At 37.6% G+C, this 21154-nt stretch overlaps 6 protein-coding genes across 14 annotated transcripts; 3 read left to right on the top strand and 3 right to left on the bottom strand.

Moving 5' to 3' along the window:
* The first annotated feature begins 588 nt into the window (after positions 1-588).
* Positions 589-4571, top strand: LOC104702258 (sugar transporter ERD6-like 6). The gene is made up of 17 exons (XM_087457040.1): positions 589-1468; positions 1682-1744; positions 1836-1925; positions 2014-2073; positions 2167-2232; positions 2313-2378; positions 2464-2539; positions 2632-2696; positions 2793-2885; positions 2968-3048; positions 3146-3230; positions 3313-3422; positions 3523-3582; positions 3678-3743; positions 3828-3887; positions 3996-4110; positions 4202-4571. The coding sequence occupies exons 1-17, from the start codon at positions 1274-1276 to the stop codon at positions 4312-4314; spliced, it is 1464 nt and encodes a 487-aa protein (XP_087313166.1). The 5' UTR covers positions 589-1273; the 3' UTR covers positions 4315-4571.
* A 370-nt stretch (positions 4572-4941) lies between these two features.
* Positions 4942-10506, bottom strand: LOC104702255 (uncharacterized). 5 transcript variants are annotated; one of them, XM_087457039.1, is made up of 17 exons: positions 10079-10216; positions 9607-9692; positions 8884-9203; positions 8728-8805; positions 8440-8660; positions 8114-8206; positions 7905-7988; positions 7460-7576; positions 7183-7288; positions 6982-7098; positions 6764-6821; positions 6418-6494; positions 5927-5997; positions 5742-5802; positions 5601-5660; positions 5433-5495; positions 4942-5338 (listed from the first exon to the last, which is right to left on the bottom strand). In XM_087457039.1, exons 3-17 carry the CDS (start codon positions 9172-9174, stop codon positions 5216-5218), a joined length of 1620 nt encoding a protein of 539 aa, XP_087313165.1. In that variant the 5' UTR covers positions 9175-9203; positions 9607-9692; positions 10079-10216; the 3' UTR covers positions 4942-5215. The 5 variants fall into 5 exon arrangements, 3 of the variants coding, with proteins under 3 accessions (XP_087313165.1, XP_087313163.1, XP_087313164.1); XR_015561132.1 differs by lacking the exon at positions 9607-9692 and having other exon boundaries at positions 6764-6896; positions 10079-10355; XR_015561133.1 differs by lacking the exon at positions 10079-10216 and having other exon boundaries at positions 6764-6896; positions 9607-10046.
* A 162-nt stretch (positions 10507-10668) lies between these two features.
* On the top strand, positions 10669-13715 carry LOC104702257 (S-adenosyl-L-methionine-dependent tRNA 4-demethylwyosine synthase). The gene is made up of 8 exons (XM_010418085.3): positions 10669-11604; positions 11695-11810; positions 11913-12088; positions 12282-12472; positions 12578-12664; positions 12758-12915; positions 13008-13218; positions 13314-13715. Exons 1-8 carry the CDS (start codon positions 10756-10758, stop codon positions 13467-13469), a joined length of 1944 nt encoding a protein of 647 aa, XP_010416387.2. The 5' UTR covers positions 10669-10755; the 3' UTR covers positions 13470-13715.
* Positions 13716-14269: 554 nt separating this feature from the next.
* On the bottom strand, positions 14270-14814 carry LOC104702254 (uncharacterized). Its single transcript, XM_010418084.3, has one exon. The coding sequence runs from the start codon at positions 14786-14788 to the stop codon at positions 14381-14383; it is 408 nt and encodes a 135-aa protein (XP_010416386.1). The 5' UTR covers positions 14789-14814; the 3' UTR covers positions 14270-14380.
* A 791-nt stretch (positions 14815-15605) lies between these two features.
* LOC104702253 (uncharacterized protein At1g01500) lies at positions 15606-18631 on the top strand. Of its 4 annotated transcripts, XM_087457041.1 has the most exons (4): positions 15606-16061; positions 16221-16285; positions 16447-17281; positions 18167-18631. In XM_087457041.1, the coding sequence occupies exons 3-4, from the start codon at positions 16544-16546 to the stop codon at positions 18395-18397; spliced, it is 969 nt and encodes a 322-aa protein (XP_087313167.1). In that variant the 5' UTR covers positions 15606-16061; positions 16221-16285; positions 16447-16543; the 3' UTR covers positions 18398-18631. The 4 variants fall into 4 exon arrangements, 2 of the variants coding, with proteins under 2 accessions (XP_087313167.1, XP_019083382.1); XM_019227837.2 differs by lacking the exon at positions 16221-16285 and having other exon boundaries at positions 15669-16061; XR_015561136.1 differs by lacking the exon at positions 16221-16285 and having other exon boundaries at positions 15713-16061; positions 16447-17983.
* Positions 18619-20967, bottom strand: LOC104702252 (uncharacterized). Of its 2 annotated transcripts, none has more exons than XM_010418080.3 (6): positions 20695-20967; positions 20076-20188; positions 19807-19983; positions 19622-19720; positions 19278-19523; positions 18619-19139 (listed from the first exon to the last, which is right to left on the bottom strand). In XM_010418080.3, the coding sequence occupies exons 2-6, from the start codon at positions 20142-20144 to the stop codon at positions 18840-18842; spliced, it is 891 nt and encodes a 296-aa protein (XP_010416382.1). In that variant the 5' UTR covers positions 20145-20188; positions 20695-20967; the 3' UTR covers positions 18619-18839. The 2 variants fall into 2 exon arrangements, with proteins under 2 accessions (XP_010416382.1, XP_087313168.1); XM_087457042.1 differs by lacking the exon at positions 20695-20967 and adding an exon at positions 20351-20430.
* Between the last annotated feature and the right edge of the window lie 187 nt (positions 20968-21154).

The following is a 21154-nucleotide window of genomic DNA, read 5'->3' as shown; positions in this document are numbered from 1 at the left end:
AATATTTTGTTGACTTTTCTTCAGTATTCAATGATAGCATACAAGTCTCACTAATATTGTAAATTTGTGATTTTTCAGCACGTTTTTTTAGATGACAACGATAGACACCTCATAAATCAAAATGAGATGAATATATATATATATATATATATATATTTCTTAGACGAATATATCTTCGTAGATTTTTAATTTGATAAGAATAGTTTAGTTTTACATGTCTTTATTATGATCATGCTCTATAATTAGCAAAATGGCCAAACCACCATATTTATAAATTAAAGTCTGATATTAATCCCCTTAAATGTCACAATAATGGATTCTTTTTAATGTGAATATAGGTTTTTGATCTACAAATGCTGGTAGCCGATAATCATCAAAGTGACCACAAACAAGTTCTTACTTCTTAATTACGTAAGGGAAGAAAAAAGGATTGGATTGGGAAAAATCTGAAGGGCGGAACGTTGAGATGTTTTTCTCATCGGACATCATCCAATTATGAGTGTTTATAAGATTATGGTATGTAATCATTAGTCCCTCAGCCATCAGTTATGTACCATGAAACACTAAAGATCACTTTTTTTCTTCTAGGTCTTGTATACTTGTTTTGTTAATGATGCAAGTAAAGATGTGGACGCCTTTATCCAAGAGAATAAATAAAGTTTCGTATTCTTAGTATTAAATTATTAAGCCGGCGTGTAATATAAAAATTACAGGAATATTTCCACAAAAATAATTTCGTTTTGAACGAGGGTTGTTATCTTATCTATTATTTGCCAACACATTTTCTTAATTTGCATAATCTTATTCTTATCTATAGTATTTATTTGCCAACACATTTTCTCCAATTTAGATTTTTAGAAAATAATCTCCTCCCAAGTTGGTAAAAAAAAAAAAAAAAAAAAAAAGAGATGAGGGGCTGTGCTAACTGTGATCTAAAAAAAAAAAAAAACTGTCTGAAGCAGTCTTCTTTCTCCAGCAATTAAACACTACATTACAGCTTTATAGACTCTACAAAAACAATATTGGGTTTTTCTTAAATCCGTTCTTATCCAACAAGTCTCGTCCATCAATTCCTAGATCTTCCTCCAAATCGACAAAGAAAGTCCAAAGACGCCTTTTTTTTTTTGTTTATTTTTGGCATTTCTCTGGTTTTAGAAATCTTGCATTGGACGACCTCTTCAGAGGGGCGACGGACGAAAGCTTGAAGCTTTTTTTTTTTGGAGACAGATTTTGATAGATTAGGGAGTTGTAGAACAGAGAATAAAAAAAAAGGATGAGTTTCAGGGATGATACGGAAGAGGGTAGGAATGATCTGCGGCGGCCGTTCATACACACAGGTAGCTGGTACAGGATGGGTTCGAGACAATCTAGTATGATGGGTTCCTCTCAAGTTATTCGAGACAGCTCCATCTCTGTTCTTGCTTGTGTTTTGATCGTTGCTCTTGGTCCTATTCAATTTGGATTCACTGTAAGCCCACCAACCTTTTTCTTTTTTGGTGTGACTTTTTCATGATCTTTGGTTGGGTTTTGTTTGATTTGTATGCAAGTCTGGAGATTGAAAATATGATATTTGAAGATCAAATTTGGTGAACCGAGATGATTTATCATGTGTTTGGAGCAAATTAGAGGACTATACTTTGCTTAATTTTCTGATTTGTTTATGTTTTAACCTTTTGACTAGTGTGGTTATTCATCTCCAACTCAAGCTGCAATCACCAAGGATCTTGGTTTAACGGTGTCTGAGGTAATAGACCAATCTCTGTCTAGAGTTGTCTGGTTTTTATCATCGCTTGTTGAATTGTGTTTGACTTTGATCTCTTGCTCCATGTTTTTAGTACTCTGTGTTTGGTTCTTTGTCCAATGTGGGTGCTATGGTTGGTGCAATTGCCAGTGGTCAGATCGCAGAATACATTGGACGAAAAGGGGTATAGTTTGTTTGCTGCTTCTTGATTGTTCTTTAATTAACTCTTCTTTCTTGCTTTTCTTAACCTCTTATTGTGGTTTCTTGGACAGTCTCTGATGATTGCTGCAATTCCCAATATTATTGGATGGCTTTGCATATCATTTGCAAAAGTGAGTTTTTGTTCTTCTTTAGTTTCTGTATGTCAAGTGGCCATTTAAACTTGTTGGTTGACCTTAACTCTCTACATCATTCTGGTTTTATAGGATACTTCTTTTCTTTACATGGGAAGACTTTTAGAAGGCTTTGGCGTTGGAATCATCTCTTACACTGTAATTTTGAACTCAGCTGGTTCTTTGCTTTTGGATTAACACGTTCCTGTATATTTACGCAACTCGGTTTGTGGTTTCAGGTACCTGTATATATCGCTGAGATAGCTCCACAGAACATGAGAGGAGGGTTGGGTTCTGTTAACCAGGTTTGACATGTTTAGCTGACTAATTCTTCCTATTCATTTTATGAACCGACTCATTTGTGCTAACAGTAAATAGATTTTTCTGTAGCTTTCTGTGACAATTGGAATAATGTTAGCCTATTTACTTGGCCTCTTTGTTCCATGGAGAATTCTTGCAGTTTTGGGTAAATCTCTCATTATACGAAGCCTGAGATTTGATTATGATTTATCTGTACTCTTCTAATCAGTTTTGTGTGTTGTATTTGTTTCTTTGTAGGGATATTACCGTGCACTGTACTGATACCAGGTCTCTTTTTCATCCCTGAATCCCCTCGCTGGCTGGTACGACTTACAATATTTGCCCAATTTTTCTTAATTTTAGTGCATATTTTTGGCTAAACCACTCTTATGGGATGCTTTTATTTCGTTAAAATGTAGGCAAAAATGGGTATGACAGATGATTTTGAAACTTCATTACAAGTTCTTCGAGGATTCGAGACTGATATAACCGTTGAGGTTAATGAAATCAAGGTAATATTGCCACTGAAATTGTTTCCTCTCAAAGTGTACATGTTCAAACGCTTATTTTTCATCTCTTCTGCAAATTTTGCAGAGATCTGTGGCGTCATCTACAAAGCGAAATACAGTTCGGTTTGTGGATCTCAAGCGCAGGAGATATTATTTCCCACTTTTGGTACAAACATTAACTTATCTTTCCCTTGGAATATACTTTGTCTACCATAAGAAACATTATTTTAAAACTCCATTTTGTGTGTGTGTGTGTTTAACAGGTTGGTATAGGGTTGCTTGTACTTCAACAACTCGGTGGAATTAATGGTGTCCTATTCTATTCCAGTACAATATTTGAATCTGCAGGTAGAGCCGTGCTCTAAGAACACCTTATGCTTCTCAAATCATATTATTACTTAGTTTAACATTTTTGTGTTTTCGTTTTCAGGAGTTACATCGAGTAATGCAGCAACATTTGGGGTCGGTGCTATCCAGGTAGTGGCGACTGCAATATCAACATGGTTGGTGGACAAAGCAGGTCGTCGGCTTCTGCTTACCGTGAGTACTAATTCATTAGTTTCATATCTCTCTAGAGAACATTTTTAAGCCATATCCAAGATTAAGTGATGAACTAATTCAAATGGAAAATGTTTTCTAGATCTCATCGATTGGGATGACGATTAGCCTTGCAATTGTTGCAGCTGCTTTCTACGCAAAGGTACCTTTTTAAGTCATTAACTTTCGTAAACATCATTTCATATCCTGCAACAAACCCGAAGTTCGACTTTTTAAGTTTTACGTCTCTTGTTTTAGGAATTTGTGTCTCCTGATTCAGACATGTACAGTTGGCTGAGCATCCTGTCAGTAGTTGGAGTCGTGGTAAGTTAGTTGGTTATATATATAGTGAAACGTTCTTGATGCAATAAGCGATTATTTGCACCTTAACTCTGTTGATCATTACAGGCAATGGTAGTTGCTTTCTCATTGGGAATGGGACCAATTCCGTGGCTTATTATGTCTGAGGTAACGAGTTGGTTAGAAGTTGGACCAAGTGTTGTCAAAACCGAAAAGTGAAAAAGGTTACTAAACTCTAACCTCTTTTGCTGGCTTTGTTTGTTGTTTGATAAACAGATCCTTCCTGTAAACATAAAGGGTTTAGCTGGAAGTATTGCAACTCTAGCCAATTGGTTCTTTTCTTGGTTGATTACCATGACTGCAAACTTGCTTTTAGCCTGGAGCAGTGGAGGTTTCTCCATCCACCTTTTTCTTTTACTTCCCCTTTTCTCTTTCTCTCCTGTAGAGCATTTTTGATGGATTTTTTCGGTTATTTGGGACAGGAACTTTCACTCTCTACGGGTTGGTTTGTGCATTCACAGTGGTGTTCGTGACTCTATGGGTTCCTGAGACCAAAGGCAAAACGCTTGAAGAACTTCAAGCCTTGTTCAGATAGGCAAATTCAAACAAGTTATTCTTTGTCTCCCTCTCTCCTTCTCTGTTTTGGTCAAGAACAAGAAACAAAGAAAATGTCGAGATTCTTCGGCTGTATTTATTGGGCTGAGGACGTTTCTAAGATTTGTTTGTTTGTTGTGTGTCAATAATCCACATTACCTTCTATCACATGTATATCAACACACCCTTCAAGTATTTGTAATTTTGTTGAACTCTTCTCACAGAGTAAAGACTGCAATCAGAGAGAATTCTACTTAACAGCAGAGGAAGAAGATACGTTACAACTTAGCTGTATACAACTTTATACCCAAATGCATCCAAATGCATCTGAATCGGTACCACTAACATTACTTTTTTCTTTTTCCCTTCACCCCCAACAAAACAAATTATTGAATGAAAGCACTTGCTAAAAAATTAAGACTAAAACGTCATATACGATACGGTATAATAATGACTCACTGACACGATTTGTTGGTGGTAATTAATGTTTTAACAGTTTAATGCAAATACTTTCGTTACCACCTAAAACGAGAAGAAGAAAAAAAAAATGATAGACGACAATGAAAACCAATAAAAAGCAAAACCACTGGCAAGAAATCGCTAGCCAGCAATAATTGAGGTGTAAATATGGAACGAAATAGAGATTTGGTCCATTTATGATCAATAGGAAGTTTTGTAAACACTGAAATGCCTCTAAGAAATATCCGACCATTCAATACAAAACTCCAAAAGAGTTTTATCTCCAATAGAAAACATGTCCTTAGATTCACAAGCTTGTACCAAGTGAAATTGAAATGAAAATAGGCAAGCGAGACTAAGAATGTTTATAGACACTAAGAATAAGCACCAAACCAGACCATTACTTGATTTACTCTCACTGCTATAGAGGGCATTGGGATGAATCACAGAGGAAGAAGGTGAAATTCATGGGACATGAAGTCTTCACTGGGTCTGTAATACTTGTCTGGTGAGTACAAGCGCAGGTTTGAGACTTGGCTTGTGTACAGACATGCAAATCTCTCCACCTGATTCGAAGAGAATGTGGTTTGGAAAATCAATACCTCACAAATGCAAAACACAAACCGCCACATAAGAAAGCAATTTATAAACCTTATTTACCTGATGAGCAAATCGAGAACTCTGGTAGCCGGTTTTCATCAGTTGCCCCCAGACCTTGTGAAACTGCAATTTCCAAGACCCATACTTACATGAGAAGTCGTAACAGATTGTGTAACTGAAACAAGCTGTTATACCAATACACACTCGGATTAATGAGGTTACATTTACCTTTTGGTGAGAGTCTCTTTGCGCTTGTTGATGACTCAGTCGTACTTGATCTCTTTTAGACTGTTGAATTCCAAAAAAAACAAGTTTGTGGACTAAGAATCACTCATCCAAGATCCAGGACTTATACAAATTCTATCTTACCTCCAAGTCCTTGAGCGCTGATAACATTTCCTGCTTATCATTCTCGTTGATATCGTCACACCTGAATGATAGAATTGGTTACGCAGATAAGTTTTGTGTTTAATTACTTTAACTATTAAGAATTATAATATATGTAATGTAACACAGCTTTCTTTGGACCAAGACCTAATTTAAAAAGCACTCACTTCAGGGACCAATTCAAGTGATGAATTTTGTCTTCAACCGAATCACGCTCATTTCTCATCAAAATAAGTTCCTGCAGACCAAAATATCTAAGAATTAAAGTGGGCGAGACAAAAGAAAACATACTGAATTGAGAGCTTAATGTATACTGACAGATATTAGGATCATTAGCAGTTTTTGATCCAATTTCGTCAAGGAAAATCCGAAGACTTGCCCCACATACAGAATTACAGATGTCAATGGAACTCCAAAAATGCATGAAGCAGCTTTTCAACTAAAAAATATTCACTCTATGACACAACATTGAACCCAAACCAATGATACACCAGCAGTATATGATAGATGATGTTGAGGCAAAGGAACACAAATAAGGAAGACCTTGGTGTTTCATAAATGAATTGATCATTCAGTTTAATAAAAAAAGACTCCTACAACCTTGATTTTCACAAATTGATAGACCTCTTATAAAGAGACTAAGAGAGTATTCAATCACCTTACGCATATTCCTCAGTTCCCATAAAAGTTCAACCTCTTTTTCTAGTTCTGGAACTACAAGCATAGTTCTCCAGCCTGAAGAAATGAAGAAAATCAAGATGCAAGAAACTGGCGCGAACAAAGTGCACTTTTTAACAGTTTTTCTAATAGCTATCTTCATCAACATGCAACTGCTACTGGCTTACTTACATACTAAGCTCGTCAGTCACAAGTTCAATTATAGCATACCATAAATTTATTCTCAGAATCCATACATAGTTCAGTTAAACCCATGAAAGATTTGTTCAAGTTACTTCACAAAACAAAACATAAGAAAAGTCTATAACTGGACAAGAAGACCTTACCAAGTATTTTTTTGCTACGCAGGATATCACCGTATATATGATCACCAACATAAAGTACCTAATAAATGGAATAGCTGAATAAGTGACAAATGATGCATGGCACAGTACATCAGTCATGCATCATTTGTCATTTCTAAGATCTGTCATTTCATAATACACTGATACTTCTAATCAAGAGCAAGCAAATATTTCTTTGAGAAGTAGCTAGTGCGCACAACCTGTGAACTTGACTCAATGGAGAGCAAACTGTGAAGATGCCCAACATTTCCACCTTGAAAAACTCGACAACCTTTATCTTTACTCTTCAGTAAAATTTTTGCTGAAGGATCTCCCACCTTTCAACAGATTCACAAGGATCATTTGAATAAGCTGAGCAAGTGAAAGTCTGTGAATGACTATTCCAATTCATTAAATCAAACCTGAGCCATAGGTGTTCCATTATCAGTATTAATAAGCATTCCAGACTGAGGTTCCACCTCAAAAAGGTTAGCACGGCTCTCTTCATGGAAGAAACCCGGTTTTGCACTTCACGAAAAAGTATCCAAATCAGAATTCAGATAGCAAACAAATGAAATGAGATAAGAATATGTCCAGTAAAAAAATACATCAACCAATTCCTAACCAACAATAACGATTTGATCACAAAAGATTTTTTTTTAGAGCATTAAGTTAAAGAGACTTGGTAAAGAAAAAGACCTGCCAGTGATCACAACATCAAAATACTGGAGCCAATCAAAGTTGCAAGTATGGGGACCATGTACTGTGCGCCCTCCACAAAGAAAATTCATCACAATATTTGTGTAGTCCCACAAACTGCAAGAATGTTAATTCGAAATTATGTCTCTCAGCAATAGAAAGTAAATTGATTGTTTAGGAACATGTGGGAACAAATCACCAATGTTAACGTTTGTTTCTGAGCAACAGGATACTCAAAAATGTTTTTTTTCGTATCTTCCTTAGTTCCAAATTTCAATTACAAGGGTGGGGAACAGGTTACAATGGTTGAAGTTTATTAAGTCATATTTATTTAAAATTCTTAAATCTGAATCTAACTGAACAGCTACAAAAGCAATATTTGCATAAAATAACTGAAGGGGGAAACTTTGAAAGTTTGACGTTTGTAGAATATTGTCAGCATTACCTATTGGTCACCAAGAATGTAGAACGTCCAGAATCTCTAATCATTTTTATTAGGGGTACGATCGTGGTATCCTCATTGATGTACCTGATAAATTAGCAAGTTAAGAAAAATATTATGGAAAACGAGAAAACAATTTTCCAATGGAGAGGAATGGCAGTCGTGCTTATACAACTTAAAAAAGACAGTGATGAACATACCATCAGCCTTACCTATTAGGTTCTTTTGCTACCATCTGCTTTAAAGTTCCATCACGGTGGCACAAATCAACAGCAGCACGAACATCTTTATACATCCGAGCATAACTAAAAGAATATCATTGGAGGAGGAAATAAATTCACGAGAAAAATTCAAGCAATATAATAAGCTAACAGATTCTCAACCATAAGTCCATAAGCATAAAATTTAAAGGAAACAATTCATACAAAGTACAAGTTACAGAGTCACAGTTAACAGATAACCATTAGCAAAACATAAACTGTCATAAAGGCTACAAAAGAATTTGAAAAATGTAATAAAATATGGGAAGTTGTCTTACTCCACGTCCTTGGGAATTTTTTCTGGGTTATAATCTTTAAAATCTACGAGTTGCGCAAACAGATAGGCTTCGGCCAATGAAAAGAGAGTATCTATGAGAGCGTAGTCGGGTTCATCAAAAGAATCTCGTACTAGGCTACTTCCGTAGATGTCAACTTTGGCTTCCTTAGAGAGCTCCCTAAACCCATGGTAAGCTACTTTCACATATTTATGGCGGTCCATCTGCATGATCAACTGTCAATTAGAAAGATGCAACAATTATTATGAGAGTCGGATACAAGGTAATCACCTTTAAGATGTTTCCCCTCTTTTTGTCTAGCACCAAGCCTCTAACCATGTAATTCCAATCAAATGTCCACTCTAGCAGCTACCACACCAAGTATAACACTATTAGCCAAACTTTTCTGCTGGTCACAACTTTACAACAAGAAAGTGGTATACCAACCTCATTTGGATACCCCAAATCATATACCAATTTCCTGACGGTTCCATCATAAGCAAGGGACTCGAAAGTTTCAGACTTGTATTGGGCAAGAGTGTAGTCCATATCAAACCCAACAGCAATGATATTTTTCATATTCAACGATCTGTTGCAGAAAATTTGTTTGCTCATATCGATTTTGTTTCCTCCTCCCGGGGAGGACCATTTATCGGGAACGTCACACCCATCCCTGGAACCCACAGTGTGAAACTGCAACGCATTGTCACTGAGAGCACACGGTTTCTGTTCTTCCATCGAACTCTTAGAACACAGCTGGCTTGTCCCTGAGAGTTTATCAAATAAAGTAAACATCATTTTTTTTTTCCTTTCCTTCAAATGATGGATGATATAGATAGCATGTACGCAACAGTGAACACACAATACAATTAGCGTAGAGAATTGTACAAGCTTTATCCAGCAAATTGAAAATAGGAAAATCAAATCCCGGAAGAAGCAACTGGTAAGTCAGAAGAATCCACCAAGGCTAAAAATAGATATACACAGAAGAAGAAGATGACACGTTTTTCTACGAGTGGATAAGTGATTTGGAATTAGTCAACACGAGTCAAACAACCCTTAAAGCTGCTTAGCTGATCAGCAAGAATGATCCCACTAGCTCACCAACAGAAAAAACAAACCCCCTAAGAATATTATTTACAAGAAAACCTAAACATATCTTCTTCTTACCTCGATCAAAATCAAAAGACCAAAGCAGTGCACCACGTTAAAACCTGATCCTAAAGTTTCTTCCCAAGGTATGCTCCAGGCAAGACCTAGAAATTGCAACTTCCACGATTAAAGATACCTACTAATTACTAGCACACCTTACTTGCCGATCTAAGATTCTTTCACTAATAAACAAACTCTGAATTTCCCAAAAACTAAGCTGCTACCAGAATCAGCTATATGGAACAAAACTAAGTTAACCAACCAAGTGGAGGAATCTACAAAACGAAAATAGAAGTGTTTCTTTCGGATACACTAAAATTCATAGCAAGACAGTGAAATCAGTCACAGCGACGTCATTAAACATGCGATTAAGACGGTTAGCCTACCACGAAAACAAACAAACGTACACGAAACGGTTTACATCAAGGGATCACGGATGATGAACAAACAAAAAAAAAGCAAAACGATGTAGTAGAAGAGGAAGACGAACCAGTGGTGGTGTGGAGAGATTCTCTTCGAGTAGGGAATTTTGCGGGGAAATGATGGAAACGGAAGCGAGGAGATAAGGTAGTGATACAGAGAGAAAGAGGAAGTGAGAGCTGGCGTTTAGAGAGACGCATGGTTGTTGTGCTGGTTAAGCTATTAAATAGGAGGAAGCATTGAGAATCGAATTCTGGGGAAAGAATAATAGGTACACCTGGAAAACAACCACTACTTGGGAATGCCGTCGATAAAGTTGGATTCGAACTTAAACACCACTCCGACATTTACCGGTAATTCGCCGTCGAATATTCCCTCCGTTTTAATTGCATTTACTTTTTATTTATATCTTTTCTCCTCTCTCTCTCTCTCTCTCACTCGCCGGACCTAGGGAGGGAAACGAGGCGTTGCCGAAGAAAAAGAAGAAGAGATTCCCAAAGAAGATTGCCACGTGGTGGTGGCTTATTAATAAATGCGTGTGGTTGTAGCTGTTTAGGGCTTTTTTATTTTGATGGGCTTTTTAACCTAATTTTAATGGGCCTAAAATTCAAGCCCAGCTATTAAACCTTACACTTCTACTGCTCTCTTTCCGTCTTCCCCATTTCTCAGCTCTTTCTCTCTCACATTAACCGATCTTGGTTCGCGTGAACATTACGCGCCGCCGTAATCTTCTTCTAGTCGTCAGTCATGTCTGCGACTTCGTCCTTGCGTGCTCGGCTAGCTTTTGTTGCTCTACTCTCAGCGACGACTTTTTACTGTATCCACAAATATCGCCGCTTGAAGCGTCTCAAAAACCTCTCCTTAAACCCTAGCTCTACTACTTCGAAACCCAGCAGAGGGAAGATCTTCTTCATCTCCGAAACTGGTACAGCTAAAGCGTTAGCTCAGCGGCTTCACGAGCTCTGCGCAGCTAATGACATAGCATTTGATCTCATCGATCCACGGAGCTACGAGCCTGAAGAACTCCCCAAAGAAACCCTAGTTATATTCATCGCATCGACTTGGGACGGTGGGAAGCCGCCTAAGAACGGAGAGTTTCTCGTGAACTGGCTTGGCGAGAGCGCCGAGGATTTCAGAGTTGGCTCGCTTCTTCTCTCCGATTGCAAATTCGGCGTATTCGGTGTCGGGAGCCGTGCGTATGGTGAATCTTACAACGCTGTGGCCAAGGAATTGTCGAGTCGGATGACAGGGTTGGGTGGACTCGAGATGATTCCGGTGGGAGAAGGTGACGTTGATGACGGAGAATTAGACAAGTCGTTTCAAGAATGGTGTGATGGAGTTATCAGGGTTCTGAAAGGAGGTTCTGCTCAAGAAACAAATGGGGTTTCGCAGCAGATTGATGCTGTTGAGAATGATCTTGAGTACTACGAGTCAACAGATGAGGAAGAAGATGATGGTGATGACGGAGGTCTTGTTGATCTTGAAGATATTGCTGGAAAAGCTCCTTCGAAGAGAAATGGCTTAGTTAAAGTGGCTAAAGTTGATGGAAAGAAAGAAATGGTGACCCCTGTGATTAGAGCAAGCTTAACGAAACAGGTACGTATTGTGTTGGTGTTGTTTGAGCTTTGAAGCAGTGTTTAGATTTTCTCTCATTTGCTTGAATGAACATGGCTTTTACACTTGCAGGGCTATAAAATCATCGGTTCGCATAGCGGGGTTAAAATATGTAGATGGACTAAGTCACAACTTAGAGGCAGGGGAGGTTGCTACAAGCACTCCTTTTATGGCATCGAGAGTCACAGGTTTAATTGAAACTTCTGCTATTCTCCCTCCTAGTCTTATGGTTGTAGGTCGTGATTCTTATGATAGAATGTATTTTTTTTTATCATTTTCGAATAAGCTAGGTGCATGGAGACAACACCTAGTTTGGCTTGTGCAAACAAATGTGTCTTTTGTTGGAGGCATCACACTAATCCTGTTGGGAAGAGCTGGCAGTGGAAGATGGATGACCCTTCAGTGATTGTGAAAGGTGCTCTAGATCTTCATACAAAGATGATTAAGCAAATGAAAGGAGTTCCAGGTTAGTTTATATCTCTCCATATTTTGACCCTTATTAGCTATGATCCCAAAAGCGTGCTAGGCAGATTAAGCATTGAGCTTAGGATGCCTTTTGAAATTTAGATGTTCTCTGAGTCGTTTGTTTATTTGATATATTTGTTTGCCCTATTGATTTAAATGTCATGCTGATGTTTATGGTCTGCTATGTTCTTCAGGTGTGACTCCAGAGAAATTACAAGAAGGTCTAAACCCAAGACATTGTGCGTTATCACTTGTTGGTGAACCCATTATGTATCCGGAGATCAATGCCCTTGTAGATGAGCTACATGGAAGGCGCATTTCTACTTTTTTGGTTACTAATGCACAGTTCCCCGAAAAGATTTTGATGATGAAGCCTATCACCCAGGTCTCTGGTGTCTGTTTTGTACATTTATTTTATTTCCAGCTTTGAAAGCTCTTCATGCACTTAACTGAAGCAAATTGCCTAACTCATTGTCTTTGGCATATACAGTTGTACGTAAGTGTAGACGCTGCCACCAAAGAGAGCTTGAAAGCTATTGACAGGCCTCTGTTTGCAGACTTCTGGGAACGGTTTATTGTGAGTATTTTATAGTAGCCTCCTTCAATGGACCTTTGAAATGAAATGTGAATTACGGTAAAGGTATAAATCTCTGCATCAATTGTTTTCCAGGACTCCTTGAAAGCTCTCCAGGAGAAGCAGCAGCGAACTGTCTACCGTTTAACACTTGTCAAAGGATGGAACACAGAGGAGCTAGATGCTTATTTCAACCTTTTCAGCATTGGGAAACCTGATTTCATCGAGATCAAAGGCGTCACATATTGTGGATCGTGAGTGTGTTCTACTTGTTATCATCTCAGTTACGCTCATGTTACACACATATCATACTTATATAAATCTTCTGGGAACTAAACAAAAACAGATCTGCGACATCAAAGTTGACAATGGAGAATGTACCATGGCACGCAGACGTTAAGGCATTCTCAGAAGCTCTGTCTGTGAAGAGCAAAGGGGAGTACGAGGTTGCTTGCGAACACGCCCATTCTTGCTGTGTTCTTCTAGGGAGAACCGAAAAGTTCAAATTGAATGGAAAGTGGTTCACTTGGATTGACTATGAAAAGTTCCACGATCTGGTTAGTTAACAAACCCGAAATATGTTCATTTCAAAATCAAGTTTTCTTGTAATTGGTATGCTATATAACGAACACTATTGAATGAATTCGCGTAGGTGGCTTCTGGAGAACCGTTCACCAGCACAGACTATATGGCTGAAACACCATCATGGGCGGTTTATGGAGCAGAGGAAGGTGGGTTTGATCCAGAGCAGTTGCGTTACAAGAAGGAAAGGCATCACCATCCTAAACCACAGGCGGTTTTGGCTTAAGACTTTTAGTAAGCTAAGCTATATTGCTTTTTTGTTTCTGTCGCCATCATCCTAAACCACAAGCGATCTTAGCTTTAAGACAGGATCAAGCTAAAAGCTATTTTGTTAGCCCTTTACAGCTTCTTGTTCTAGGTCTAAAGCTTTTTGTTCAAAGAAGAAGGGAAACTTTCTGTTGATTCTCTGTTCACATTCTCTTTCTCGTGGAAAGACGTTAAACTTTTTGAAATCATATCAAACTTGACAAGAGTTTCACTGTTTTGTATCTGATAAGGTTTCAAATGTTTTGGGAAATTTTTGAAAGATGATTTCGCTTGTAAAGCCTTGTGCCGGACCCAATAATTGTCTTGTGTACAAAATAGTTTGTTTACTACTATCAACGTGGCCTCGTCAAGTCTCTTTCTCACCTCTGCTCTAGACGGTTAGTTTAGTACTTTAGTTAGATAACTTTAATTGTATATGTTTGGTCAAAAACGTAGCTAGCGTTGCGATTTAAATAATTGACAGGTTCTTCTCACTAGCAATGCAATATCCATTAGTTTCTTAACTTATCCGTTCACCATGTGCGTTGGTTACCTTATATCATTTATCATATAAAAATTTGAAAGGGACGTAGGCATCCATCAACTACGCAATCAATAAATTAAACACAAACCTACTACAACTATAAAAGAATAACCCTAAATAACACAGCTTTCTCATGGAAACAATTAATTTTAGTTTATATCTTCTTGACGTACCAAAATTAATACTGAGATCGACAAAATTAGCTTCTTGTTTTTGAATTATAGCATCCAAGAAAATTAAAAATCAATTGTATCTCTTCCAGGGTTATAATTAATTTATAGCTCAGCAATAATCCAAAAAACACACTCAGAAAAAACAAAAACTCCATTGAAATGGTAAAGAAAAATTTACCAACTCTTAACCGGCGTGCTTTTCCTCCTCGACCGTCTAGACGACGGCTGTGGAACCACCGCCTTCATCGTCGTCATCTCCGGCTTCTCCTCCTCCTCCTCCTCTAATTCTTCATGTTTCAACTTTTGCTCTTCTTCCGCACTACTACTACTCCTAACTTTCTTCTTCTGCTTCTCTCTGTTAATAAGTACCTCCGCTTCTTCATCATCTTCTTCTTCGTCCTCATACTCTTCGTAATCCTCGTCTTCTTCGGATTCTTCTTTCTTGAAACCTTCAGGGTTCTCAAGATTCTTCCTTGGCCTTCCTCTTCGTCTCCTTGTCGTCTGAGACTCCGTGGGAGATGAAGCTTCAGCTACCGTCACTGACGACGGTTCCTTTGCTTTCTGAAACCTTCTCTTCCCCATCAGTTCACTTCTTCTTTTTTTTTTTTTTTTTTTTTTTTGTCTTTCAACAGAATAATATTTTACTTGAACAGCTTGTAAGATTTTTTAATATCTCCAAGAAGAGCAATAAATTTTCTTTCTTATGTTTTACAGACAGAAACAAAACACAACAGTCTTTAAAATCAAAAAGCCGCCCACTCTTTGGTGTATTAGATAAAAAAAAAAAACTAAAAAAATATCAGAAGAAATAAAAAAGAGTAGATTTTATTTTTGTCCGTTGGTTATCTCTTCTATATTATCCACCAATATAATACATGTATGACATATATGTCCTTGAATTCTTGCCACCTTAATTATCACACTACCCGGTAGCTAGCTACAATTTGTTTGTGAGGTTTGAGTTCTTCAAAATAAAATAAAACTTTAATTTACAGTAAACCCTAACCACATTCATTCATATATATGATGATGTGTTTTTGTTTAATCAGACGGTAATTGGATATCTATAATCGATCATGTGAGAGGTTTCGAACCGTCACATTCTTTATAGTAAATACAACGAATGAGATAAACTTAAATAAAAAAAATTAATGTATATGACTCACGAGTACGATTAACCAAAAAACGGGACGACGTTCACTATACATTACGAAAGCTAAACGGGCCCTAAAATTTTAAAAGACCCAACAAGTCTACCGTTTTAAAAAAAGGAATTTAAAATGCGTGTCGTTTTACAAGAATACGACCGACGTGGTGTTGTTGTCTCGTAAACAGCGAATGAATGGTTTTGTTTGGTGGTAAAGGGATAAGATCACGTGATCGAGAGAAAGTCAGACTCATCTATCTTCTTCTTCTTCCTCCTCCTCTTCCCGTCGTTCTCTCTCTCTCTCTCTCTCTCTCTCTCTCTCATCTCATTAAAATTTAAAAAGAAAAGACAATTCTATCGAGTTCCCAATTTCCCATCCATCACTCTTTTCTCTGATTCTCAGTATTATACAATTTTTTTTTTCCTTCTGTTTGTTCTTTTCGATAAAGACATAATTTTTTTTTTCTTTTGGGTGGAAACATTATTTTGTGGGTACGTCGCCACGCGCTAGAGCTCGAAAAGCTATGATCTAGGGGAGGAAGGATCTTCACAAATCCTACTTGGCCACAAAATTTTTGCTATTTTTATTATAATTTTTTTTTTCCTCCGTGATTATAATTTTTGAGACAGACAGGAAGATTAATATTAAGCACTAGTTTTTTGTTGCAAAATTAAGTGTGGTTTTGTGGATGGTAACACATCTTCTGGGTGAGCCTTTCCCTTTCTCTCCTTTCTTTTCTCCCGATTTTTCTAGGTTTTCACTTATTTCGTTTCTCTTTAAAGGTTGTTCCTTTTGTGATTTCTTGAAAGATTACTTTTTTTTCTTCTAATTTGAACATTTTGGATGTTTTTTTTCTTTCTCAATAGAGGGATTTGTTTCTGCATCTGTTGTTGTTAGTTTGACCATCTCTCTCTCTCTCTGTTTTTGGCAAGTGAGTACAAAGTTTCAATCTTTTTGACCTTTCTTCTCTTTGTTTGCTTCTTCTTCTGGTTTACCTTGAAATCTTCCATTTTGGGAAAGAATGATTCTTTTTCCCAATTTTGATTATTCTTTCCCCATTTGATTTCGTTTTGTGATTCTCGTTTTCTGCAGCAAAAATCACGTATTGCAATCCAAATCGACTGATGCAGATGTTTTCCGATTCAGTGAGAAATAAATATTGATTCTTTGGGGTTCTTTTTTAAAAATCATGGTGGAGCCTTATGAGACACGTAACAACTCTGAAGCATCTCATCAGATGGTCAGATATCAGAGTTATAACCATCACAATTCCAGAATACCATCTTCGTCATCGTCGTTATCATTATCATCGCCATTGCTTGATTTGAGAGTGTTTTATGTCAGAATCAGCAATTTCAAGGTGGATGCTTCGACACCTGAGGTTCTCACGATCACTCATATCCCACTGGATCTAGATTCAATCTTGGAGATTAACGGTGTTAGGATGAGCATGTACTCTGAAGGAGTTTCTTCTCAGCTAAGGAGAGATCGTGTTGATAAGAAATCTGAAGTAGCTACTTTTATCAGCACTGACAACATCAGGTTGTCTGGTAGTGTGAAGTTTGAGGTTTGTGATAAAGATGAGCTGGTTTTGTCTGGAACGCTTGAGATGTCCGGCAGTAATGGTTTCACTGGTGAATCTAAGCATAGCGTGAAGCGGTGGAACATGAACTGCGAAGCTGAGATCACTGCAGGGTCTGGTTTCTTGAAGGAGAAACATATTGGTGGTGGTTCGGATTTGTCATCTCCGTTGCCAACTATTGAAGTCTATGTCACTGGTTGCTTCTCAGGAACACCCATCATCTTAACCAAGACTCTACAGCTTGGTTTCAGAAAGAAGCACAGTAGAGTGACTGCATTAGATTCTATTCCCGAGTATGATACCGGTGAGCCTCATAAAGGCAACTCATCTGAGCTTGATTATCAGGTAATTTTCAAGATTACTATAATCCTTCCTAATAGTTTTCTATTGATTTGTGTCCAACTTCAACACATTGAATACTTTCCCTCATGTATGAGTCTTCTTGGTCATGTTATCTATCATGAGCATTTTAAGATTTTCATGGTTTTGAGATTTTCATAGATTGAGACATCTTTCTTGGGTACTCTTAGGAAGATAATTACTTTAGATATTGAAGTGGACCAACTTCGTGATAAATGATCATGTGAGGTATGGGACCTGCCACCTTTTACAAGTCATTAGATAGCTCTCTCCCTCTCTCTCTCTCCATCTCACTCGTTCACACACACACTCTCTCTCTATCTCACTCGTTCACACACTCTCTCTCTCTCTCTCTCCCATTTGCCTCTTCTCTTGTGATCTTAATATCTGAACTCCTATCCTCTTGTCTGCTACAGTTAGTTCGTTAAACCCATTGATTGAAATATCCTGGTTTTCATATGTAATGCCACAATATATCGTCTTTAATTTGTGCATAGACTGATTCGGGAAACATGCTCTATTCAAGAGTTATTGTCAAGATTACTTTGAGGTTCTTGCAGATGACATTGTTAGAGCATGTGTTATCTTGAGATCTTGTGTTAACTATAGTGCAATGCCAATAACTATGACCTGTAATTTATGGAGGTGTAGACACCCATATGAGATACATCTGAAAGAGTTTTTAAGGTTGGAACATAAATACCATCAGCCTCTATTCTACAATTGATTTTGACCATTGTATTCTTTATTTGACCAGCTCTATGAATGTCTTTTACTTAATTTTCTTTTAAGAGACAGGCATGTTCTACTTACATGGATCTCTCTGTTGCTGAATTCCTTGTTGAAGTATGGGAGTTTTTATCTGTGCAGGTAACAGAATATGGAAGTTACAAACAAGAATATGAAGGAGAAGACGGCGACATGTATTGGAATAGAGAGTATGCAGACGGTGAAGATGGTGAGATGTCGTGGTTCAATGCTGGTGTGAGGGTTGGTGTGGGAATTGGTCTTGGTGTCTGTGTAGGTCTTGGCATTGGGGTTGGCCTTCTTGTGCGTACCTATCAATCAACCACCAGAAACTTCAGAAGGAGGATTATCTAGTTTCATTCAAATTGCCCCGAGCTTCTTCTACTACCCCTCTAACTCCAGTCCTTACCACATCACTTTTGACTGCAGAACTTTAAGCTATATAGTCTATGCTAATACTGATGTGTAGTAAAAAATTTCTTCATGTGTATTTTTTTCTCTTTGTGCCTTGAAATTTTGGAAGAAATCATTCTCTTGTTGTGTTTGTTGAGTTTTCCTACTGAAAGAAATTAAGCTTTTTGCTGGTAATGTGAATCCATTGTCTGCTTCATGTAAATAAACGCTTATGAGTGTAAAAGTTTTTGGATTCACATACAATCCCCGCTAGAGTTACTAATACAAATCCTTTTTATTTGATCAACGTCATGTTTAAATTTTACAACCTCTCTTCTTAGCATCAAGATCACCAATAATTAATTAGTCCCATCTGAAACAAACATATTGCCTTCAAATTTGGTTAAGGGTTGGTTTGATTTGGGTCAGGGGAAATCTCAGCTCCAGAAAAACCGTTGCTCGCATGCAGCTGGTTGTCAGTACTGTGAACCAATCCCCAATAGTTTGCAGTCTTAACATCGTCTTGGTTCATTTGCTTGGAGAATTCTTCATAGTTATACTGCAACAAAGCTTTCCCTCCAAATTCGGTTGGGAGGTTATCCTCGTCAAAGAATGAGCTCATAAGCTCCACGCTTTCCTGGTTCTTTGGGTAAACAAATTTCACCTTGACGAATGTCTTTGCATCAATGAAGTACTTAACAATCTGTGGGACAACATCAAAAACAAAATGAAAATACCATCATAATCAATTCATGTGTGGAAGACCAAACATGCGCAAAATTTTCTTAATCAACCTATGTTTTGTCTAACTATGAGGCCTAGAAGCAGTGTTTTGTCTAACCTTCCAGAATGCCTCAAAGAGTCTTGGAGGATTATAGAGGAACGCTACAGCAAGTCTCTCAGGGTAGTGATTTTGAAGTATATTTATAGTTTCTCTTGCAGATTTAATAGGCACACTGGTACTCATTGACCAGTTCGTGAAGTCAATAAGCCACGACATTTGTTCTTGATCCTCGGGCAGATTCAAAATAGCATTCTCAATGAGATACACGAGATGCTTCATCTGTTTGTCTAACGATTTCGTGTTCTGCAGAAGTTTTGAAATGAAAATGGATGGTTTAATCTTGTGCCCCGAACTTAAACACAGTCTAAAAATATTAACTAAGAATATAAAGCTTTAGAAACCTGCAAGCCAGGTCTCAGTATAAGAACAGTTCTTCCATGCCTGTCATGGAATCCAGCTTTGTAAACTTTACCAGTCTCACCTTCACCTGAAACTTCATCCTAGTAAGAAAGCAAGTCTCAACAGGTAAGTTTTGGTAAGACTTGCCGAAAGGATTAAAAAGACTAATAATAACATTGATACTTACCCATCGGATCTCCTCAGGTTTAAAGGTTGATCTCCATTTCAACGTCTCCTCAAGCATCTTTTTGGCTTTGCCTACATTCCAATTCCTAGCTTCCAGATATCTCTTCAGACATGCATCTGAGTAGAAGAGCGAAGTCCTTCCAGATAGCTCACCTAAGAGAGCTCTAAGCTCTTTGATCTGGACCATTAAGACCAGAATAAAATTACCACTGAGAAATCAAATAGGTAACTAAGAAAACATCATCAAGAAAGGCCTGTAAAAGGTTTCACCTTTGCCTCTCTGAGAGCTGCCTCGTTATGCTCTTGCTCGGGCTGAGAAGAATTCTTCCAACGAAACATTTTGAATGGCACTTGGGTTCCAATAATATCAAAATCTTTTCAGTCTGTAAAAGTTACCAAAATGAAAAAGATCATAATTGCGTAAGCTAATAATACTAACGAAGGGCGTTAGATCCAAAGAGAAATAAAATGTAAATCGAAAAGGTTCATGTGGGTGATTGATCTGCATGTGACTGGAAATCACAGACAAAACATGACTCAACTACCTACAGCTCCCTTAAGGTTCTGACGAAAGCCCTAAGAAACTCGAAACTCAGAATCAGGTAAAGTTTCTCAATTCCCTAAAAGCAAAACAGATCGGTCAATCAACGAAGATTTGGATAGTTAGTTGTCAAAGATCCACCCAAATTCAGAACATTTAGACAAAGAAATTTCTGATGAGCTCGCTTACGAAACCGAATATTAAACAATCCAAGGGACTCTAACTAGTATTGTACTCATCAGAGAATTGATTCTAGAGAAAACATATAATCAAATCTTAAGACCTGACATATCTATAAGATTCAGAAACACCAAAAGACCGAAACTTTAAAAGAGAAAAGGAGCGCACCTAAACAGAGAGCACCTAGTAATAGAGAGAAAGAATGATTCTTTTTTTTTTTTTTTTCTGCAAAGTGAGAGACAAGTCGTCGAGAGTCAGCTGAAGAAAGTTTTGTGTAACTGATAAAAGAAAATGGAGAAGTGTCGACTGTAGAGGTGCGAGGAAGAAAAAAATAAATGTCAAAAACAAAAAAAAAAAAAGACAATTCCACCAAACGCTTTACAGACGGGAAGACATCAATATAAAAATATATTTTTAGTAAACTGAACGGTACGGTACGGCACGTGAGATTCATTCACATATACACTGATACGATGAAGACTGCCACGTGTCGACTACACATAGAAGACAAAATTCATCGGAGACCAAAAGCCTCAATTAACATGTCATTTTCGAACCCATCTCAGGCCCAAATTCATACAAGATACAAATAAATGTTGGAATGTAATCAAAGAAGTTTTGAAAGATT

Source organism: Camelina sativa, chromosome 7 (assembly GCF_030686135.1).
Source record: "Camelina sativa cultivar CO46 ecotype springtype chromosome 7, ASM3068613v1".
NCBI classification, from domain to species: domain Eukaryota; kingdom Viridiplantae; phylum Streptophyta; class Magnoliopsida; order Brassicales; family Brassicaceae; genus Camelina; species Camelina sativa.
The sequence above is the reverse complement of the archived record's forward strand: the minus strand, read 5'-3'. Positions and strand labels throughout refer to the sequence as shown.